This window comes from Hemibagrus wyckioides, linkage group LG16 (genome assembly GCF_019097595.1).
Source record: "Hemibagrus wyckioides isolate EC202008001 linkage group LG16, SWU_Hwy_1.0, whole genome shotgun sequence".
NCBI classification, from domain to species: domain Eukaryota; kingdom Metazoa; phylum Chordata; class Actinopteri; order Siluriformes; family Bagridae; genus Hemibagrus; species Hemibagrus wyckioides.
The window spans coordinates 13,202,304-13,221,074 of NC_080725.1; the positions used below are offsets into that span (position 1 = coordinate 13,202,304).

Sequence of the window (18,771 nt, forward strand, 5' to 3'; positions counted from 1 at the left end):
TAGTTTGTATAAAGAAAAAAAACTAGAAAATTTAATTCTTAATTCGAACATCTGAATGTTGACAATTTTTACAAGTATTTTAAAAGCAAAATCTTTAAAAACGGAACACCCAAGTGGACATAAGGTGTTATTAGACTCCCTTTCTAAATTTGTTCAAGACTTCAAGAAGGTTCCTCATGCAATCTTTGTTACATCCTGAACCTAAAAATAAACCCATGTTTCACATAACTGCTTTCTATCTGTCCAGCCTCCCTTTCACCTAAAACTAATGACTTTCCTATTGCAGAGCTGACTCACTGACCCTTGAAATAAAAGTTCCACTTCAGGTATTTGAGAGCTTCCACTAGTTCTGATCTAATCCCACTGTCATAAAACGTCATACACCACACTGTATATTATTAATCATCATTTATGTGTAAGATCTCAGCAGGAAAGGACTGGGATTTGTCTTTTACAAGTGATGACAGAAATTCTATTATGATGATCACTTTACGGTAGAAGCTGATCACCAAACTGTCTCTGCCTTGATGGCTCTCCATTACTTACACTGGCTTTAAAAATGATTAGGTTAAACCTAATCGATACAGAGGCAGAAGTTTGCCACAAGCTCAGTAGAAAACACTCTGAAGATGATGAAGGATCAACATGGCACTAAAGGGAGAAAAAAAAAGAAAAGACAACAAAAATGCACATCATGGCAACCGTCTGCTCTGTTCTTAAATATTTATTTGCAGTATATCATTTCAAAGTGTTGGGTGGAAAGTATAGTGTAGCACATGGCACATGATGAAAATCTTCCTAGTTTTACGATGAAGGTTAAAGCACAAGACACAGTGATGAAGCATGTCAAAAAAAATAATATAAATAGAGTAACCAGTGGCTCAGTCAGTCAAATAAAAAGGAACATGATTGATTTGATTTGCTCAGAATCTGGATATTTCTCCCTCCAATTAACACTGTAGTCATAGGGAGTAGATTTACAGTGATAACATACTACAGAGTGAAATATTCTTTTAGCACTGACGAGCATTAAAAAGAAAGAATTGAAAACAAAATACAGAGCATAAACAGACAGATGGACAGACAGACAAGGGAATCGTATCTGAAACGATCAGGCTTATCATTCCAGATGGATGGATGAATGAAACGATGAATCTTTTCAACTTCCTTTTCCCTCCATCACCACCACCATAATCCCCACCCTCGAGTCCATGACGGTGCGCTTGATTAAACATGCAAACAGCTCTGAGCCGCTTTCATCCAGCTCGGCCTACGGCTTCGTGTCTTGCTTCTTCTTCTGATACTTTCTGAAGTGTGATTGGATGGCGACGGCGGCTTTCTCCGTCTCGGGGGCGTCCATGTCGATGTCAAAGTCCTCAGGAGGGACGTCCTTCTTGGATGCATCTGTGGAGAGGGTGTGTGTTTAAGTTAGTTCTATGCAGTGGTTGTATTCGTTTATTTATTAAACAACAAGTGATCGATCTGTTCATCAAGCTGCCCTGACCGTGTTCCTTACATAACATACTGGAGTGTGTCTAACACATGCTGTTAGGTTGATACTGTAAATAAATGCTTTTTAATACATCTGGGAGGTGGTAATGATCGCTCAAGGACACTAGACTCTGAGTGGAACGTTTTAAACGCTTTTAAACTCCCATCCAATAAACTCTAGTCATCTGAGCAGTTCAGGTAGAATTACGCCTGAGCTCCGCTGCCAAGATCTTATCAGCAAACACTGAGAGCACATCAGAGCTGCTCAAGCTCCGCAACACGCCTCGTGGGACTCGTCTGATGCGATCGGTCCAACGCGTTCCACTGCAAAAAATAAGATGCTGGACCGCCCCATCGATCACGCCATGTTTAGAGTCTCAGCTCTTCAGCTCTTCAGCTCCCAAATCCATCACAGAGACTTCTAAATGAATGAGCTGCTGAATGAAGTATCAAAAGTGTCATACCTTCAACCCCTGAGGGCTTACTGAGTCCAGTTGGTGCTCCGGATCCTGGTCTCTGTAACCCAAAAGAAGGAGAAACGTCTGAACTCAGGAATGTGCACAAAGTTATGGATCAAGTGCAGCTGAGTGACTCTGAAAAGTTTTGTCTTGTGACAGAAATTTACACGCCAAGACTTGAACTGTATTTGAACTGAATTAACAAATGAGTTCAAGATGAAACAAATAAGTGAAGTGAAAATGTTGTACTGGGGAAACAGAATCTAGTTGTAACTCTAAAAGGCTGATCTGGATCATGCTATCACATCACACTAGCTTAACAGCCAAAACACTAATATCTCCAAAGCAAATTTTGGCTTTCATTAACATATGCTGGCCTCGTGGTATCTTTTAAATGGTGATTTTTTTTTTAACTGGAATAAAAGCATGGATGCCTCCACAAGCGTCTCCACATGTCTTTTGCTTGCTCTGTCGGCACAAGTAAAGCTCATAAACCTACTTTAATCACACATTTTCAGTACATTTTACACACGTACTCAGTTCCTGAGTGTCTTCTGGTTCTGTTCTACAAACATGCATGCAACTGAAAATGCATTTCACGCTGATGATTTACATTCTCAAAAACTAATACAGTGGTACCTCAGTGTTTAACCTTAATTCGTTCCAAAAGCCTGGTTGAATATCGATTTGGTTCTGAATTAAAACTGATAAAACTGAATTATTTTCCCCCATAGGAAATAATGTAAAACTAATTAATCTGTTTCAACTAGATGGTTGACCTCACAACACTGATGCCTGATTTACCCTATTTCAGAGACATGGCTACTGAAATTATACCACAAATAATAGTGTGGGGTTATAACACAAGCACTGACAGATGATGCTTTCAGAACAGATGATGTGTAAACTGCCTTATATCTATTGTCTACACCAGGGTATGCATGGACAGCGTGTGTGGCATGGGAATCGCTAGGCCATTTTTAGGGGGGCTTTAGCCCCCCTAACATTTCTACTCAGCCCCCCTAAAAATTCTGCGATTCTCCATAAACTGTACACAAATTCATGATCACCTCAGTCCCCTTCAAATTTCAAATGAAAACGGCGGTAGACTTCGGCTCCTCCTCGTCTTTCAATGCGTTCTTCAATCCGTAGACCGTCGTCATAGAGTGAGGATCAGAGGACAAGTGTGTGTGTGTGTGTGTGTGTGTGCATGTGATCAGGAAGACTCGTATTTGGCTGGTTCAGTACTCAAATGTTATACACATCTATGCAATACAGTGGAATGCTGCAATAAGTTTATCATCCTACCATCCTTAGTCCTTTATTTTATATAATTATTTATTTATTTTTTATTTTTTACTATTATACCCTCATTGGGGGCTGGGCTCAGCCCCTCTTAAATGAAAATCCTAGAATCACCCCTTATGTGCAGTCACAATAGTTCTTTTCAGGTCGGGTCGAACACAGAAAAATATTTTTGAAAACTAAAAATTTGTGTTGAAAATACAGTTCACATTAACATTCGTTCGAATTTTGTTCGAAATGTTGATATTCGTTGCAGTCCTGTATGAAACAAGAACCGGTGTTCCTGACGGTCGAGTCGTACACCGAAAATATTTTCGTACACCGAGGTCAAATTGACTCGAAAATTCGAATTGAATACCGAAAATTCTAACACAGGAGTGGTCGAGGACCAAGGTACCACTGTACTATTATAAACTCCTTTAAAAGAGACTCTGAACTTTACACCTTTCACATAAGTTCATTTGATGTCAATCAGTATACTGGGAAGGAACTGATGAGGGTTTTTTCCTGCGGTTCCCAGTTGTTGTTTTTTTTAGTTACTGGTTGAGACAAAAATATGAAAAAGCTTCAAACATTGGATTCATTTTATCCTATATCATTCAACCTCTCATTAAACGTTTATAGAGATCATGAAGAGAAACAAGAAAGCTTATAAGGAATTAGCAAAGGTTGTGGGTTTAACTAAAAGAGTTGGTTTGCTCTGGTAAATTAAATTGTGTATAAAATGTATAGTGGGCTTTAGGTTGGATATTTTGGCTATGTTTGAGAAGAAAAGCCTACAAAACTAGAGCTAACTTCCTTTTTGTCTGAAAGTAAACAAACCCTTAAACACTAAAATTTCCCAAATAAACTGTAAAATAATGAGATCTTGAATAATATCAAAATTTCCTTTTGAGTAGTTATGAAATAAAACTCTACTGTATATCAATATCAACTTGTGTGTAATCAAGTAGAAGGAAATTCACCCTCAGTTCCACTCTTACAGAGAGAAAAAATCATCGAATGTTTATGAGCTTCCAAAATTGGAAATCTTCTGTGCTGAGCTTTATTTTACTGAGTCTGGTCCAAAATACACCATGTATACACAACTAAATGATGCTAAAATTGTGAGACTCCAAGTTTTTTTAATTTGTTGATTTTTCAGATTCTTGGCTCCATCATGTAATGATTAAAAACCTTCTCCAATACAAACAAACAGATATTTTCCTGACTGACAGCTAATGTTGCCTCAGTGATCATCTATTATTATGATCAAATCTGGTGCAGTTTTGCTGAAGAAATCAAAAATGTTTCGCTTTTTTTCAGCGCCTCTTGAAACCTACTTTATTATTTCTGTTTCATTCACTAAGCAATGAAAACATCAAGAACACAGTGCTGTCGCATCGGTTCAGCTCGCCGTGCCCTGAATAATTAATCCGACACTTTCAATGAATTTTAAACACTTCGGTGCAGCTTTGATGCTCTGCAGCTGGAGAAAGGAAAAGAAGGTAAAGTCTCTCTCTCTCTCAATTGTCCTGTAGCTAATTAATGACTAGAATATGTAATAACACTTAATATAACTCCACAATCTCAGCTAAAAAAATAGCCCTTAGCCATCATTATGTCTACTGAATAATCTACGTATAAATAATCAAACACTAACCAGATATCTAAAGCTCCCACACATGCAACAATCAAACTGGTTTATCTAGCTCCAAAAAAAGTTAGTTAGCAAACATGTTTTGTAAGATAAATGAAGGAATAAATGATTACACAAGAGGAATGAGGGAATACTATGGTTTTTTTCCTATGAATGTTCTTTAGTCATCAGTTTTCCTGTGAATAATGTTAACTAGCTAACACTCGCTTAGCCTTATCCAATCTCATGCAGCTAACTTGCTAGCTGTTCAGGCCAGACATTCAGCTTCATGTTTCTTAGTTTGATCCCCGAAACTAACAGGAAAGCAAGTTATTTTGTTCAGCTCCGGTATATAAAAAATGGGCCACTAGTTCAGGGTCAAAGCTAAAGTAAGTTGATAAACTGGCAAAAAAATATGTCACAGGAGCAGCATGCAAAATGCTATGGTGTATGATGACAGACAGGAACAGCTGCTTTCAAACAAGCATCAAGGACAAAAAAATGTTTTGAGGTGAGTGAAGATATATTTATAACTTTTCTGTCTTTCTTTTACTGACAGTAAAGAATCTTATCCAGTCAGCAATCTAGGATAATTAGCTAGCAGAAACTACCTAGAACCTTGTGAATGTAGGCTGCTTTTTAGGCTGCTAGTGACAAAAACAGCACTTTATGAAAGCAACATAAGGACATGAGGTAAAAAAAACGTGTGGGAAAGTTAGAGTGTAGTAAAATGTATAATATACGCTGTAATGGATTATACGACTGTAGCGTTGGATATAGACCTACGTTGCCGCCTTCAGCTGATGCGCTCAAGCTGGTTAATACCAGTTCAAAGGGAACTGCCTTACCTCTGATTTTTAGACTGTATTAGAGCCATGAAATGAACTCGCACACAAACATATGGCCCTGCCCCAAGCCTGAATGCAGATGTGAGCAACAGCAGAAAAACCAAATGAGTTTCAGTGTTACTTTTCGTGTTGCCGTGTTTAATTGAGCCTTTAATTGGCTTCATTTGCTCACATTTTTCACACGGTATTTAATACCAGTGCTGCTGATTAATATACGCTAGCTTAAACACGTAGCCAAACGAGGCTAACTTCTTTATAAACTTGGGGGTGAACCTGATAAAGATTTTAAGAAAATCCCCAGAAACAGAGGCAAAATACAAAATTATTCATTAACCCACTGGAGAAATGTTTTATCCCAGAAACTTACATTGACTAGCATAAAAACTGGTAGCTAACATAATATAATAACCCACAGAGAGCTAGCTAGCTAATTTTAAGCAGTAATTATATGAATATTCATGGAATTGATTCGCTTCCAACTAAGCTGAAGCTCTGATGATGGACATGAGCTTTCATGCTGCAAAAAAATCGATTCAGTATTTGGTTTAAATCATAAATAAGTACTCATGTTTATTTCTACTGGAGCAAGGCTGCTTCAGGACCTCATGAATCCTCTCTGTTCTCATCCCTATGCATAATGAAAAAAAAGTACACGAGAGGATTAGATGGAAACGGGCTCATGGGGAAATCTCAGCATCATTGTTCTTTCTCTTGAGCCTCGAACAGGCCTGGCTTCAATCCTATCTTTGTCTTCCAGCTTCCAGATTTTTTTAAGTACTGCATTTGCATGAGAATGTAGCAAAGAATGAATCTGTGAGTGGTCACAGAGACTTCGCTGTTCACACTCCCCAGAGCTAGCAATATTGCACCGCATTAGGAAGCCTTTATCATCTGAGGGAAACGTGTCGCTCTTCTGAATGCTGTAATATGGCACTGGGGATCAGGGCGACTTTCTCCTACCATAACCCCCCCCACCATCACATGCAGGACAGCCGATTGGGATTCTCTCTCTTCACTGCAGGAGAAAACCATTCTTCTTCCTCTTCTTCAATGCAGAAAGTGCTTAAAACATGTTGAGTGAATGCTAAAGGGACCAGGAAACAGACAAACGCGTGTTCTGGAGGGAAAAGCAGCTGAAAGGAAACCTGAACATGAACATTAATCATCTATAATATGTACAGGAGCTGTTTTCAGGATAAAATGCTATACATTAATGCAATGTTTTTGCACCTAGGAACCATATATTTAAAAGTAATAACTAATAAACAAGTCTGACTTTTTTAAAGTTATTGACACCTTCTTTATTAATTTTATGCATTATTATTTATTAATCATTAGAATTTATTTCCTTAACAAAGAACATTGCAGCTACAGTGGATGAAGATTTATTAATATAGATTTTTATGAAATTTCTAAAATCCAAAGATTTTAGAAAATTTTAGAATTTTAAGATTTTCTGGAAGGAATCTTCATTGTCGGTGTTTTAGAACCATCAGTATGTCTGTTAGTGTGGAAAAGTCTTCAGGATGGATGAGTGTAGTTGATTATTTCCTGTAACTCTCACAAACTGTCGTGTAACATTGTGTATCTGTATGTGCTGGAGTAACACAAACACACCCATTTCCACAAGCCTGTGCAGTTCCACAGCAATCCCCTTCTTTCCTTCTCTCTCTCTCTCTCTCTCTCTCTCTCACACACACACACACAGACACACACACACACACAGACACACACACACACACAAACAAACACACACATAGCTTTATGTTAGGATAAGGGGAAACTCCCAGCTCTCTGCAGAGGAGGGAGATCTCTTCACTGCAGAAGATACTCGCCTCCATGCAATCCTGCTTATTGAAGCCATTAACCATTGAGGACACACACACACACACACAAGCTTTTTTTGGCAATGTAGGTATTCAACGGCACTGTAACCGTAATGATCCTGGACATAAATGTGATTATACAGCACTTGACGTAACAGAAGCAGCTGCACCATTAATGTAATAGGAACGAAGAAAGAGCTGACTGCAGCAGCACATTAAGAAGAACTGTGCGTGGGTGTGTGTGGGGGGTAGGGGTGTGTGTGAGTGAGTGTGTGGTGTATATCCCACTGGCAGGATAAGGCACGAATCAGAACGAGGCAAGTGCCCACGCCGCAGCACGAGAACGTGAGTAGGAAACAACCAGTGGAGACTCAAGAGATGGCTCAGAGCTCTGCACCATGAGACAAATAGAGCTGCTATTGTGTGAAAATAAAGGAAGAAATGAAATTGTGTGTGTTTGTGTGTGTTGGGGGGATCATTAGAAGTGAATAGATCATAACGCACATTAGGTTGCTCTACTCAGTTCATTAACATCCATCACAGAATAGAAAAATCCCGAGCTAAATTAATGTTGCGATGTTAACAGTCCCTGGAAGTTTCTGGAAGACGTCACATCAAGGGCTAATTTGCATACTAGGTGATTAATCACATACTGTACATCCTTGTGATTTCAAAGCATGTTACAGGTGTACAAAGTGTGTGGGTGGGATGAACAATAGAGGTCAGTGATTGGCTGTTGAGAAGAATGGTAATCAGTTATTGGCTGTTAAAAACAACACTGATTAGTTATTGGCTGTTAAAAACAATGGTGATCAGTGATTGGCTGTTGAAAAATGGTGATCAGAGATTGGCTGTTAAAGAATGGTGATCAGTGATTGGCTGTTAATAAGAATTGTGATCAGTGATTGGCTGTTAAAAAATGGTGATCTGTGAACGGCTGATGAACAGTGATCAGTGATTGGCTGTTAAAAACAAGAGTGATCAGTGATTGGCTGTTGAAGAATGGTGGTCAGTGATTGGCTGTTTAAAACAATGGGGATCAGTGATTGGCTGTTGAACTGGGCTCATTGATTGGCTGTTAAAGATCAGTGACTGGCTGTTGAGAACACTTAGGCAGTGATGTGATCCACTGTAACAACTCTGTAGAAAAAAGTTTGCAGTTAAAAGAGCATTAATTTGCTATATCTGTGAGTGGGAAAGACCAGCAGGACATGTTCGACTAAAGTTAACAAGGAGTGCAGAGGGAAGCCTTCATCAGCACAAATCAGCGGTGGATGGAGGAGAAAAGCCCCATCATCAGATTCACATCAAGCTCCAGCAATCACCCAGCATTTTATTGCTAATTCAGAAATGGAGCCAGAGCAAAAACAGGACAGCAGCCAAAACAAGCCATTATACATCTTTTATATGGCCTGACACTTTCAGTGCTGCATAAGAAGCCAAGCTTTTTAGCTCCAAAACAAAAAAACGTCCATTCAGCTGCTAATGGCTCAAATCTGCTAATGTTCAATCATATTAAATAAAAGCTACAAGCAGAATTAGCATTACACAAATTGTTAGCAGTAATTCACTGAGGTTTGGAGGCAATTTGCATGTGCACTGTGAATGTTTGAGATACAGAGCCACTGCTCACACTGCACATGCTCAATAATTAGTGCCCATCTGTAAACTAGCACGGATTTTCACTAGCAATATGTAACTTATCTTGAGCTTCCTCAGTGTACAACGTTTTCCTTTGATTTTTTCTCTGATTATAGCAACACTCTAACATGATAACATTTTTCCTCCTTGTTTATTAAAACACCATAAAATACGGTATACCTGAATTTGGTCTCATAATTGACGATCCTTTCTGCTTGTGTTTATAGCTGTGAGGAGAGTACGTGAGATTGTAAAGAGCTCAGATGAGGTAATATATCACCTCATGGATATAAACAGCTGTTTATGTAGCATAATATACAGTAGGTCATAAATTCAACCCTTCAGCATGTGACATTAAGCAAACAACTTAATCTAGTGCAAACTAGCTGGAAGAAAAATGACTCGTCCGTCTCACAGTTGCCCTGGCCACAGTTTCCATGCCAAACTTTTAGAAAGCAAGAACATCAGGTGCTGTTTGTTTGGGGTTTTTGGTTTTTTGGCTAGCTTAATCGTACCTAGTTTTGCAGATAATCATGATTTAAAGTAACAGGCTATAGCATCATGATAATGTACATATAAGGTAATAAAATAATAAAAAAGGTAATATTGAGTGGGTACTGTCCCAAATTGCATAATTCTGCACTATTCTACACTTAAGTAGAGAAAGTGGGCATGGCAAGCAGGCACTGACTGGATGAGAAAAATATTTGTACTTCGAATTCTAGGCCCTTCTAACATTCATACACTAGAGTGCGTAGTGTAAGTGTGCAGGACGTGATTTGGGACACAGTCCTTGTTCTTTGTGGGTTTTTTTTAATGATTATCAGGCTGGACATTTTACAGAGAGATCAGTTGCTCTCCAAATTTTTGTGTATAATCTATAGTTAGGACATGGCCTGGTTTTACAAACACATATTTCCCATGTTTCTTGGGCTAAAAAAACAAATGGCAGGAAAATCAAAGCAGAGAAAATATTTAAAAAAATACAGAGAGAGAAACAGAGAGAAAGATAGAGAGCGTGAGTGAGTGAGAGAGAGAGAGAGAGAGAGAGAGAGAGAGAGAAAGAGAGAGAAACACAGAGAGAGAAACACAGAGACAGAAGTTACAAATCGTGTTGATGTGAGTCAGTAATTGTGGAAAAAATAATGAGCTCTTCCCGGAGTTGGAGTCCAATTCGTGACAGCAGAAAGAAACCTCCCAAGAACCCAAGTGCATTCACAATCCATCTCCACCATATGTCCCTCTAACACCACCACTGATTCTGATGGAGACTATACAGTTTTACGATTATTATACAAGCTGAAGTACAAATGTTTAAAGCACAACAGGGACATAAGATTAAAAAAATAATTAATTAATTAAATATCCCGGATGCTATTTTTCCTGTATGGAAATCCTGAAACTCTGTTGGTGCAGATAAGCAGCCAGAAAAAAAACACTGGAAAAAACGTCCAGCTTTTGTAATTATGTTCTACATGCTGTTCATAGATAACAGAGAACTTCGGCTGATTGATGATAAACCCGAGCGTCTGCCATCGTTCCAGGCCTCCAGCTACTCCATCACACACACACACACACACACACACACACACACACACACCATCCCCTGCTGTCTAACTCTCTCTAAATGCTAACCTTAAGCATCATAAATCTATTAACAGCACTTCTGAGTGTCCCAGACCGGATAAATCTTTTACTCTCCACCACCAGTAAATGATTAGCGTTTCTTAATATGGAGTATTAAATTAAATTAAAGTAAATTAAGTGCAGATTTAAAAAACTTGCATTTTTTACATTTTCTAGTCAAAAGTGAAGATTTTGTGTTCATTGATCAGCTGTACCCGTTTACTAAGTAAAATTTCCCCGCATGCAGCCAATTTCAATTTTTTAGTTTGATTTTTATAAAGCAAATGTAAGATTATGAAGGCAGTTTTTAGATGATCTTTGGAGAAATAAATGTGCTCAAGAAGCTTTTTTTTTGCCAGTTTAACACATTTAAATATTAAAACATATGAAAACTACCCAAAAAAAAAATTATTTTTATTAATAATAGTAGTCATTGTAGTACATCTATAAATATTTGTATTATTTATTATATCCATTTCATTTATTTATTTTTTTATAATATTCCAATAATGTTAGATCAAGTTGCAAATCTTCAAAAATAATGTCTCTATTTTTGGGGGAAAAAAATTTGTTCCAACATTTTCATCTGAAACAGTAATAATTTGTGGTTCTTGCAGCACCACATTTCTGCCACTATTTCGGGTTTTCAGGCAGCTTGTGCGCTCCAGAGGGGATCCCTGCTGCACACAACGTCTATTAACAATTTAAACCAGAGATGCTCAACTAGGCCACGGATGACTACAGCGAGAAAAAACACGGACCTCCTGTTCGTGTAAAGACGAAGTGACGATGTGGTTTAGAAGCCTAACAGATGGCGCGAATTAATGGAAGGAAGCAGGCTGAAGATGGAAAAAGAAATCAAATCCCTGATAGCATGTGACTGATGGCTTTTATCTGGAACACATACTGATAGAGAGAGAGAGAGCATCTGACTCTGGGGCCATGTCTCAATCCGTTTACTAGGGTGCTGATCAGCAAGTCGGCCATTTTAAGGGCTTTCTCTGTCACACTCTCTCTCTAGGGCGTTCACTCCCTTAAAAAATAACCCACAATGTACCTCAAAAACTAGGGAGTATTGATGCTCACTCATGATGTCCCTTTAAAATCTGGGCTTCACATTTTCAGAAGGTAGACGAACTCTCCAAACTCTCACCCATTTTTGTCAAGTAGCTTATTACGGTTGTTGTGGCTGCTAAACGATTACTTAGTGACTTTTATATTCGTTCAATTTCTTGTCCTTGTTTTGTTTTGTTTTTGAAAAGCATAATAAAAGTGTGTATTTATGAGAGAGGAAAATCAGCCTCGACCCTCCTGGAGGTTCAAGGAGTTAAGTAATACATCCTAATGACATGTTATAAGATTCACTATTAATGATTTTACATGAACAGATAAAAAAGTGCAGAGTTTAAGTAATGGACCAGTTCATCGAACTGACGCTCAGGAACCAAGTCTCTGCCTCTCTCTCTCTCTGTCTCTTCCTCAATACCGCTTCAGAAAGACCGTACTGAATGAATTGCTCAGACGTCCGTGCACACCGTTACTCTTCCTGGAGGATTCATGGCTTCAGCAATTCTGAATTCTGATTCTTCCCAGAAGACTCAGATCAAGACAGATCATCACAGCAGTTCAGCCCTAACTCTTCCTAACTCAGCCCAAACTCTTCCCTAAATCAAAGAAACAAATAAACCCAGTTTGGGAAAATGATAGGGCTGAATTATGAGTAAAATATTAGCTGCAACAAATACTTTTTCTTTATTAGTTTATTTTTGCTAGGTCATCTTCTCCATCCTTTAAAAAATGCTAAGCTAAAAGCTATGCTTTTAAAGGTTTATCAGTTCTCAGAGCGAGTCAGCAGAGCGAAGCTGGCTAAATGCTGGACTGTCAGTTTTGGAGGCGCTGAGTGCAGAGTGTTGAGGGCAGTGCTGCAGTGTCCTGTTCGTCCTCTTCACCTCTGAGCGTTCAGGTGGAAATTCACACAAAGTCAATTAAAAAAAAGTGCAACACAAGAGACACAGAAACAACAACTACAAAAAAAAACAACAACTCTGAAACAACCCTGATGAAGCTGAACGGATTCTGTGGGCTTTTTAGCTGAGAGCTGAAAGCTAATCTCTGTTTCAGAGAAACACCGGCTCTCCTCTTCTTCTTTTTTCCTTCACCTGAGTCTCTACACTCTACATAAAAGGTGCTGAATGAATAAACCAAGCTTTAAGTAGCATCGGAAAATTTTTATCTCAAGCGACAGAACTCACACGCTTTTACGGAAAGTTGGGAAGCTATTGCGGGCGTGTTTAAGCCATATGTAAATATTTCCACGTGTTTTCACGTCAGCAAGGATAAACACTGGTGATAAGGAGGTTACGAAGGATTCAGCTGCTTAAATTTACAGAAGTGAAATAAATCTGAATGTCTTCTGCAGAAGTCAGGATCATAAATAGTGGTACGATATTAAAGGGATACTCTGACACTTAAAGGGATTTTAAGAGGTACTGAACATTTAAAGGGATACTCTGATATTTAAAGGAATTTAAAGAAGTACTGAAACACTTAAAGGGATACTCAGACATTTAAAGGAATTTAAAGAAGTACTCAGACACTTAAAGGGATTCTTGGACACTTAAAGTGTTTTAAAGGGGTACTCAGACACTTAAAGGGATTCTTGGACACTTAAAGGGTTTTAAAGGGGTACTCTGAGATTTAAAGGGATCATCTGATATTTAAAAGGATTTAAAGAAATACTCTGACACTTAAATGGATACTCTGACACTTAAAGGGATACTTGGACACTTAAAGGGATACTCTGACAAAGAGAAACTACAAATTCTTTCCTGAGTGTCTACTTTCATGTGAGCTTCATATTAAGCACCACTGAAGATTGGGACATGACAAAGACATTCAATACTGAACATGGACACAACCATTTTTGAGGATCTGGAAAAAAGAGTTAAAGTCGGTTACTTTGATGGTTTTGGTGTGTATTAACATTATATTTCACATAGATAATGAGTTCAGAGCAATCTGATTACAGTAACAATCACAGGAACTCAAGAAAATTGTGCTGTAGTTTTGGGCAGGAATTTCCACAAATTTAGGAATTCTTGTGCTGGAATCTGCGGCTGCCGTTTATTTCAACAAGATTATTAGTATTATTGAGTTCAACACCTGCCCTCAGACTTCCATTCGAACTCACTGTAGTGCAGATCTATTGCTTTTTTTAATGAAAATTTTCCACTTTATTTATTTTATTTCTGACTGTGGTAATAACACATGCTACAGCTGTTTAAAAATGCTGGTGTATATCCTTTACTGCGGTGAAGATTCTGGACACAGGTTAAAAATGATGCTGGAGTGCAATCAATTCCCTCTGGAAAAAAACCCCAAAACCGAGCAAATGACTGACAAGTTGCTTGTTTCTGGGATATTTCATTACACCGCTTATTCTCACATCTCTCAAAAGAAGATGACATGCTCCTGCTTACATGGTTTCTGCAGATTCTTTTCACTCAGCCTTCATTTCAGTTTCAATTTGATGAGAAGCAGAAAGCGCTGCTCCATTTTTATCTTAATCCAAGCATAGCTAATGATACAATATCTGCCAATGTTTTAAGGCTCCTCCGGATACCATCATCTGAAGGATGACCAGAACCACAAGACAACGTTCTTTTATCTTCTTCCACTGTCTCCTGCATCTCTCTGGCTTCCCCCATCATCACACACACATACACACACCTCACATCTCGTCTTTACTGGTATCCGTCACATTCTCTTGTTGTACTGTACCTCTTCTTCTCAGCAGGGTTTCAGGGAGCTGCTTTAATAGTAAAGACTGTTTGAAAGAAATCTCCACTCGTTGCTGGTGGATTTTAGATTTTACAGGAGAGAGAAGTATGACTCACTAAAAACTAATTCCTTCTGCCATGTGAGGTGATACACCCCAGACGAGATGAGTCCAAAGAATTTACTCTGCTTTTTCTCTAAACCTGAACGGATTTTACACACACATCCACATTTTAAACACACATCCAGCCTTTGTATCATTTTTGTTCCTTCCAACCCAAACCATAATATCACTGCTTTCAGTTTGAGACGATAAAGAAACAGGAAAAAAGAAAGACTCTTCTAACTGGTGATAAATTACTGCAATTTTTATATATAAATATGTTTAGATTGTTGAACACTGTGTGAACAGTTTCTTCCAGTGATGCGTAACACTACGATTATGACAAAAGTATTGGCATCCTTTAAGCAGAGAAAGAGTTGTGTCTGTGGTAGCTGCAGTGGACAAGCTTCTTTATTGGAAGATCTTAAAAGGTGCTCTTTCAGCATTTTGTCATTTAGTGTTTGTCACTAAATGTCACTAACATACTTTCTAGACATTTCAAAATCTGGCAGGATTATTTCAGTTAGTTTTGTTAGGAAAACACGAACAAAACAACTTTAATCTGGATCGATAAAACCTCAAGGCTTATTGATATTACGGCTCTTTTAGATTTTCCATCATATCGATATCTTGTCCTATTTCGACTGAGTAAATTAAAAGCTCTTTCAGCCCACGCTGTTTAGCACTAATTGACTTCTTTTACTCTCCGCAAGCCAGCCCCGTTTCTCTGCTTTCAGCTCCATCCGTGCTGTCAGACGCTGCCTCTCTAAGCCACGATTGAATTCCTCTCGGTTTTAATCTGCTGATTAGGATTCGCAACATCCAGAGACTCAGAGTCGGTCGTGACGTGATGGTCTTTCATCCTGATGGAGCGTGCTCTCTGCTAATTGGTACGGTCTCTCCAGTAGAGAAGGAAGCAGATTTCTGCTGATTAGGGATATAAGAAGTGACGAGCAGCTCGATAGAGTCTGTGAGGGTAGATGAGGAACTGAATTATCGCTCAAACTGACACAAATTCTCCGGCGTTCATCGAAACAGACAGCAGCTCTGTGAGTCACGGTGCTGTTAGGTTCCTATACTGCTCCTATACTCATGGAGCTCCTCTTCATTCATGCAGAAGCAACAGGACTGCGGGACCATAATGCACCATAGCTACATGTCAGCTTGGATTACGTCCAGTGTTTGCACAGGGTGCAGTGTCCTGCATGTCTCCTGTCCGGTACAGTAGCGGTGAGGCAAAAATGAGCCATAATATTATATGATTTTAAACCTAATCTCAGGTTCAGCTCCATCAATTGTCTGGTTGATCATCTTCTGGAATTTTTTAGTTTGTAAGCAAGGTTGCTTTTTCAAAATGAGCAAGCACACTGCAGGAAAGAAAGCAAAGTAAACCCTGTGAACTTCACGAGGCTTCCACAAGGCAGATGCTTTTATCCAAAGTGACAGAGCAGAACAGCAAAACTCCCTCCTCAGGGGCCCAACACTGGCACTCTGGCAATCTAGAGTTTGCTAGCAAAGCATTTTAAGCACTGCATTGCTGCGTCCATAAGCAGCGTATACAGCACACTCACTCGCTGCACATTTTCAGTCAAAAGGAACCAGACGGGTTGCCAGGGTCAAGATTTGTAAAAATTGTTAAAATTGTTAAAAAATACTCAGCCACCGCTAGCGAATTGTTTCACAAAAATCGCTAGAATTAAGTCTAACACATGACTGTGGACAAATTGTAAATGCAGTGTGTTGATGTATTTCTATTACATTATAAGACTTAACACACAATACCAACAATCAGGAGACGGGATATGGAGTGGATAATGTGTGTACATTGGGTGTGCACCACAGAGATTATGAGAAAGGTGAGAAAACATTCGGCTTCCTTTCTCTAGTGCTTGACTTGGTTTTTTTTAAGATATAGTTGGAAGTTTTTTTAGATGCTTGCTGAAATCTGGCAATCCTGGATAATGATATTAGTTAGATATTAGATATTAATGATATCAAGACACACACCTGCTCTATAAAGCACTCAACATGAGCTGATGGTCTGAAACAGGGTTAAAGTTCACTAGATAGAAGCCGACAGCAGGTGTCAACTGTAATATCCTCTTATTACAACTAATTATGGAGCAACTGGAAGGTTGAAGGTTTGTCTCAAGAGCTCACCAGTGGCTCACTGGTAGTTCTGGGATTTGAAGTAAACCACTGAACCACCACTAAAAACATCTTCTGAGGTAAAATGCCTCAGCAACCTCACCATACGCAAACAGAATGTAGTAGACTGGAAGAAAATAAACCATCTTTCTTCCTAAATACCTGTTTTGGTGACTTTTTTTTTTTTTTAGAAATGAATTATAATTTATAGAGTTGTGTTGAGCATCACAAAGTCTTCAGATCAGCATGAATCACCAACCATCATTATTTTACCTCTAAAAACAAAGCAATCCAAGGAATCCATTTGTGTATTTTATATTGTGTCTTACCACTATATTGTGTGATTTTTTAAATAAATTATATTTGTGTCCTTGTGCTTCAGCTCTGGAGAAATGGCACAGCTGTAGTGAGTTGGTGCATCTCCATGAATCCTGGATTGCTACATGTGCTGTTTTTCTGCATAGTGGAGTCATTATTGCTTGTTCTCCTCTCTCTACAGTTTGCACCACTGAGCAGCTCAACATACCCCCACATCTCTCTCTCCCTCCCTATCATATCATTTGACTAATGATGCTGCTTGTCATTCACACCTGGACGACCGGCATCTATATGCTGCTTCATTTCAGATGCATCACTGCAGGCTTAAATCTCATTTCAACTGTTTATTCTTATTTTTAAACAAAGTGATGTGGCACGATGAATATTTCATCAGCAATGTGCTTTGCAATATATTAAACCCCTCTGGTGAATTCTTCCTTCATAATTAAAGTGTCCTTCCTTTAAACTAACGATTCATCTCCGTCAGCCGAGATTCACAGAAATGTGAAGCCATCGTGTCGAGTTTCTCCAACTTCCACTCAAATAATTATAAATGCAGCTAATTAATGGTACGATGCTCCTAAATCTAACGCTGAACTTCACCTCAGGAGGTAAAAGAAAACCGTTCAGCTCTATTCGGTTTCAAAAAAAAGACGGAAAGGACAATATCCATACAAGGACAAACTGATAGATAAACCTAACCTTTTCGGAACATTTGGTCCTCAGTGAGATATAAAAATGCACGCGCGCGCGCACACACGACAGTCGAAACGCAATGAAATTTCATTCTCGTGTTTCTTGAATTATTGTAAATGTTTGTTTTTTTTAATCACAAATAATTTTATCAATGCCACTGTTATCACGTGACCCCCCTGTAGCGCAAATTTGCTTACACTTTTCCTTCTCCAAGTTTTCCAACGACCCGATGTCATCTCTCACGAATTCACAATTTGCGGGATTGATTCCCCTCGAAATGCACGTGCAACATCTTTTCAAACCCCCCTACAAACTCCACCTCTGAAACTGCCAAAAAAAAAAAACTTAGTGCATAAACAACGACGTGAAAATGAAAGGTGGGTGATTAATTCGGTCGAATTCCGCCTATTTTGAGCTCGGTTTTAAAATGATGAATTGTGCATTCGAAATGATCACAGTGCACGCGCTACGCTTGTAAACACCTGCAAAAGGGTTACCTGCTGCACCAACACCCTCTCTTTTGTTTGATTTATTTTTTATTTGACTTCACTAAGAATTTTTTGTAACTCAAAAATCGTTGCATGGTCACGCGCTACATCACGGCATTAATATGACTAAAGTAAATGCTCCTTGAGATGTGGAAATCTCACCTCACTCATGCTGAAAGGATGATGAACAGATGGGGGGATACGACGATTCCGCGAGCGCGCTTCCTTGGTACCAGTGACGCAGCTGTAGAGTCCGCGCGACGCCGCGCGCCAACGCCGCATTTATAGTGGAAGCCCCCCGCGCGTGGAGGGGCATCACGGTTTGCTTTCAACCAATCATATTCAGCGTGTGGAGTCAGGTTTTTTTAATGTGATTGAAAAAAAATAATAATAATAAGTAGACGAATAATCTTACAGAAGCAGAATTA

General features: G+C 38.9%; 1 protein-coding gene across 1 annotated transcript; it reads right to left on the reverse strand.

The window, feature by feature from the left end:
• Positions 1 to 709: 709 nt before the first annotated feature.
• Positions 710 to 18,640, reverse strand: pcp4a (Purkinje cell protein 4a). Its single transcript, XM_058411417.1, has 3 exons — positions 18,506 to 18,640; positions 1,956 to 2,007; positions 710 to 1,404 (listed from the first exon to the last, which is right to left on the reverse strand). The coding sequence occupies exons 1-3, from the start codon at positions 18,623 to 18,625 to the stop codon at positions 1,271 to 1,273; spliced, it is 306 nt and encodes a 101-aa protein (XP_058267400.1). The 5' UTR covers positions 18,626 to 18,640; the 3' UTR covers positions 710 to 1,270.
• Positions 18,641 to 18,771: the final 131 nt, after the last annotated feature.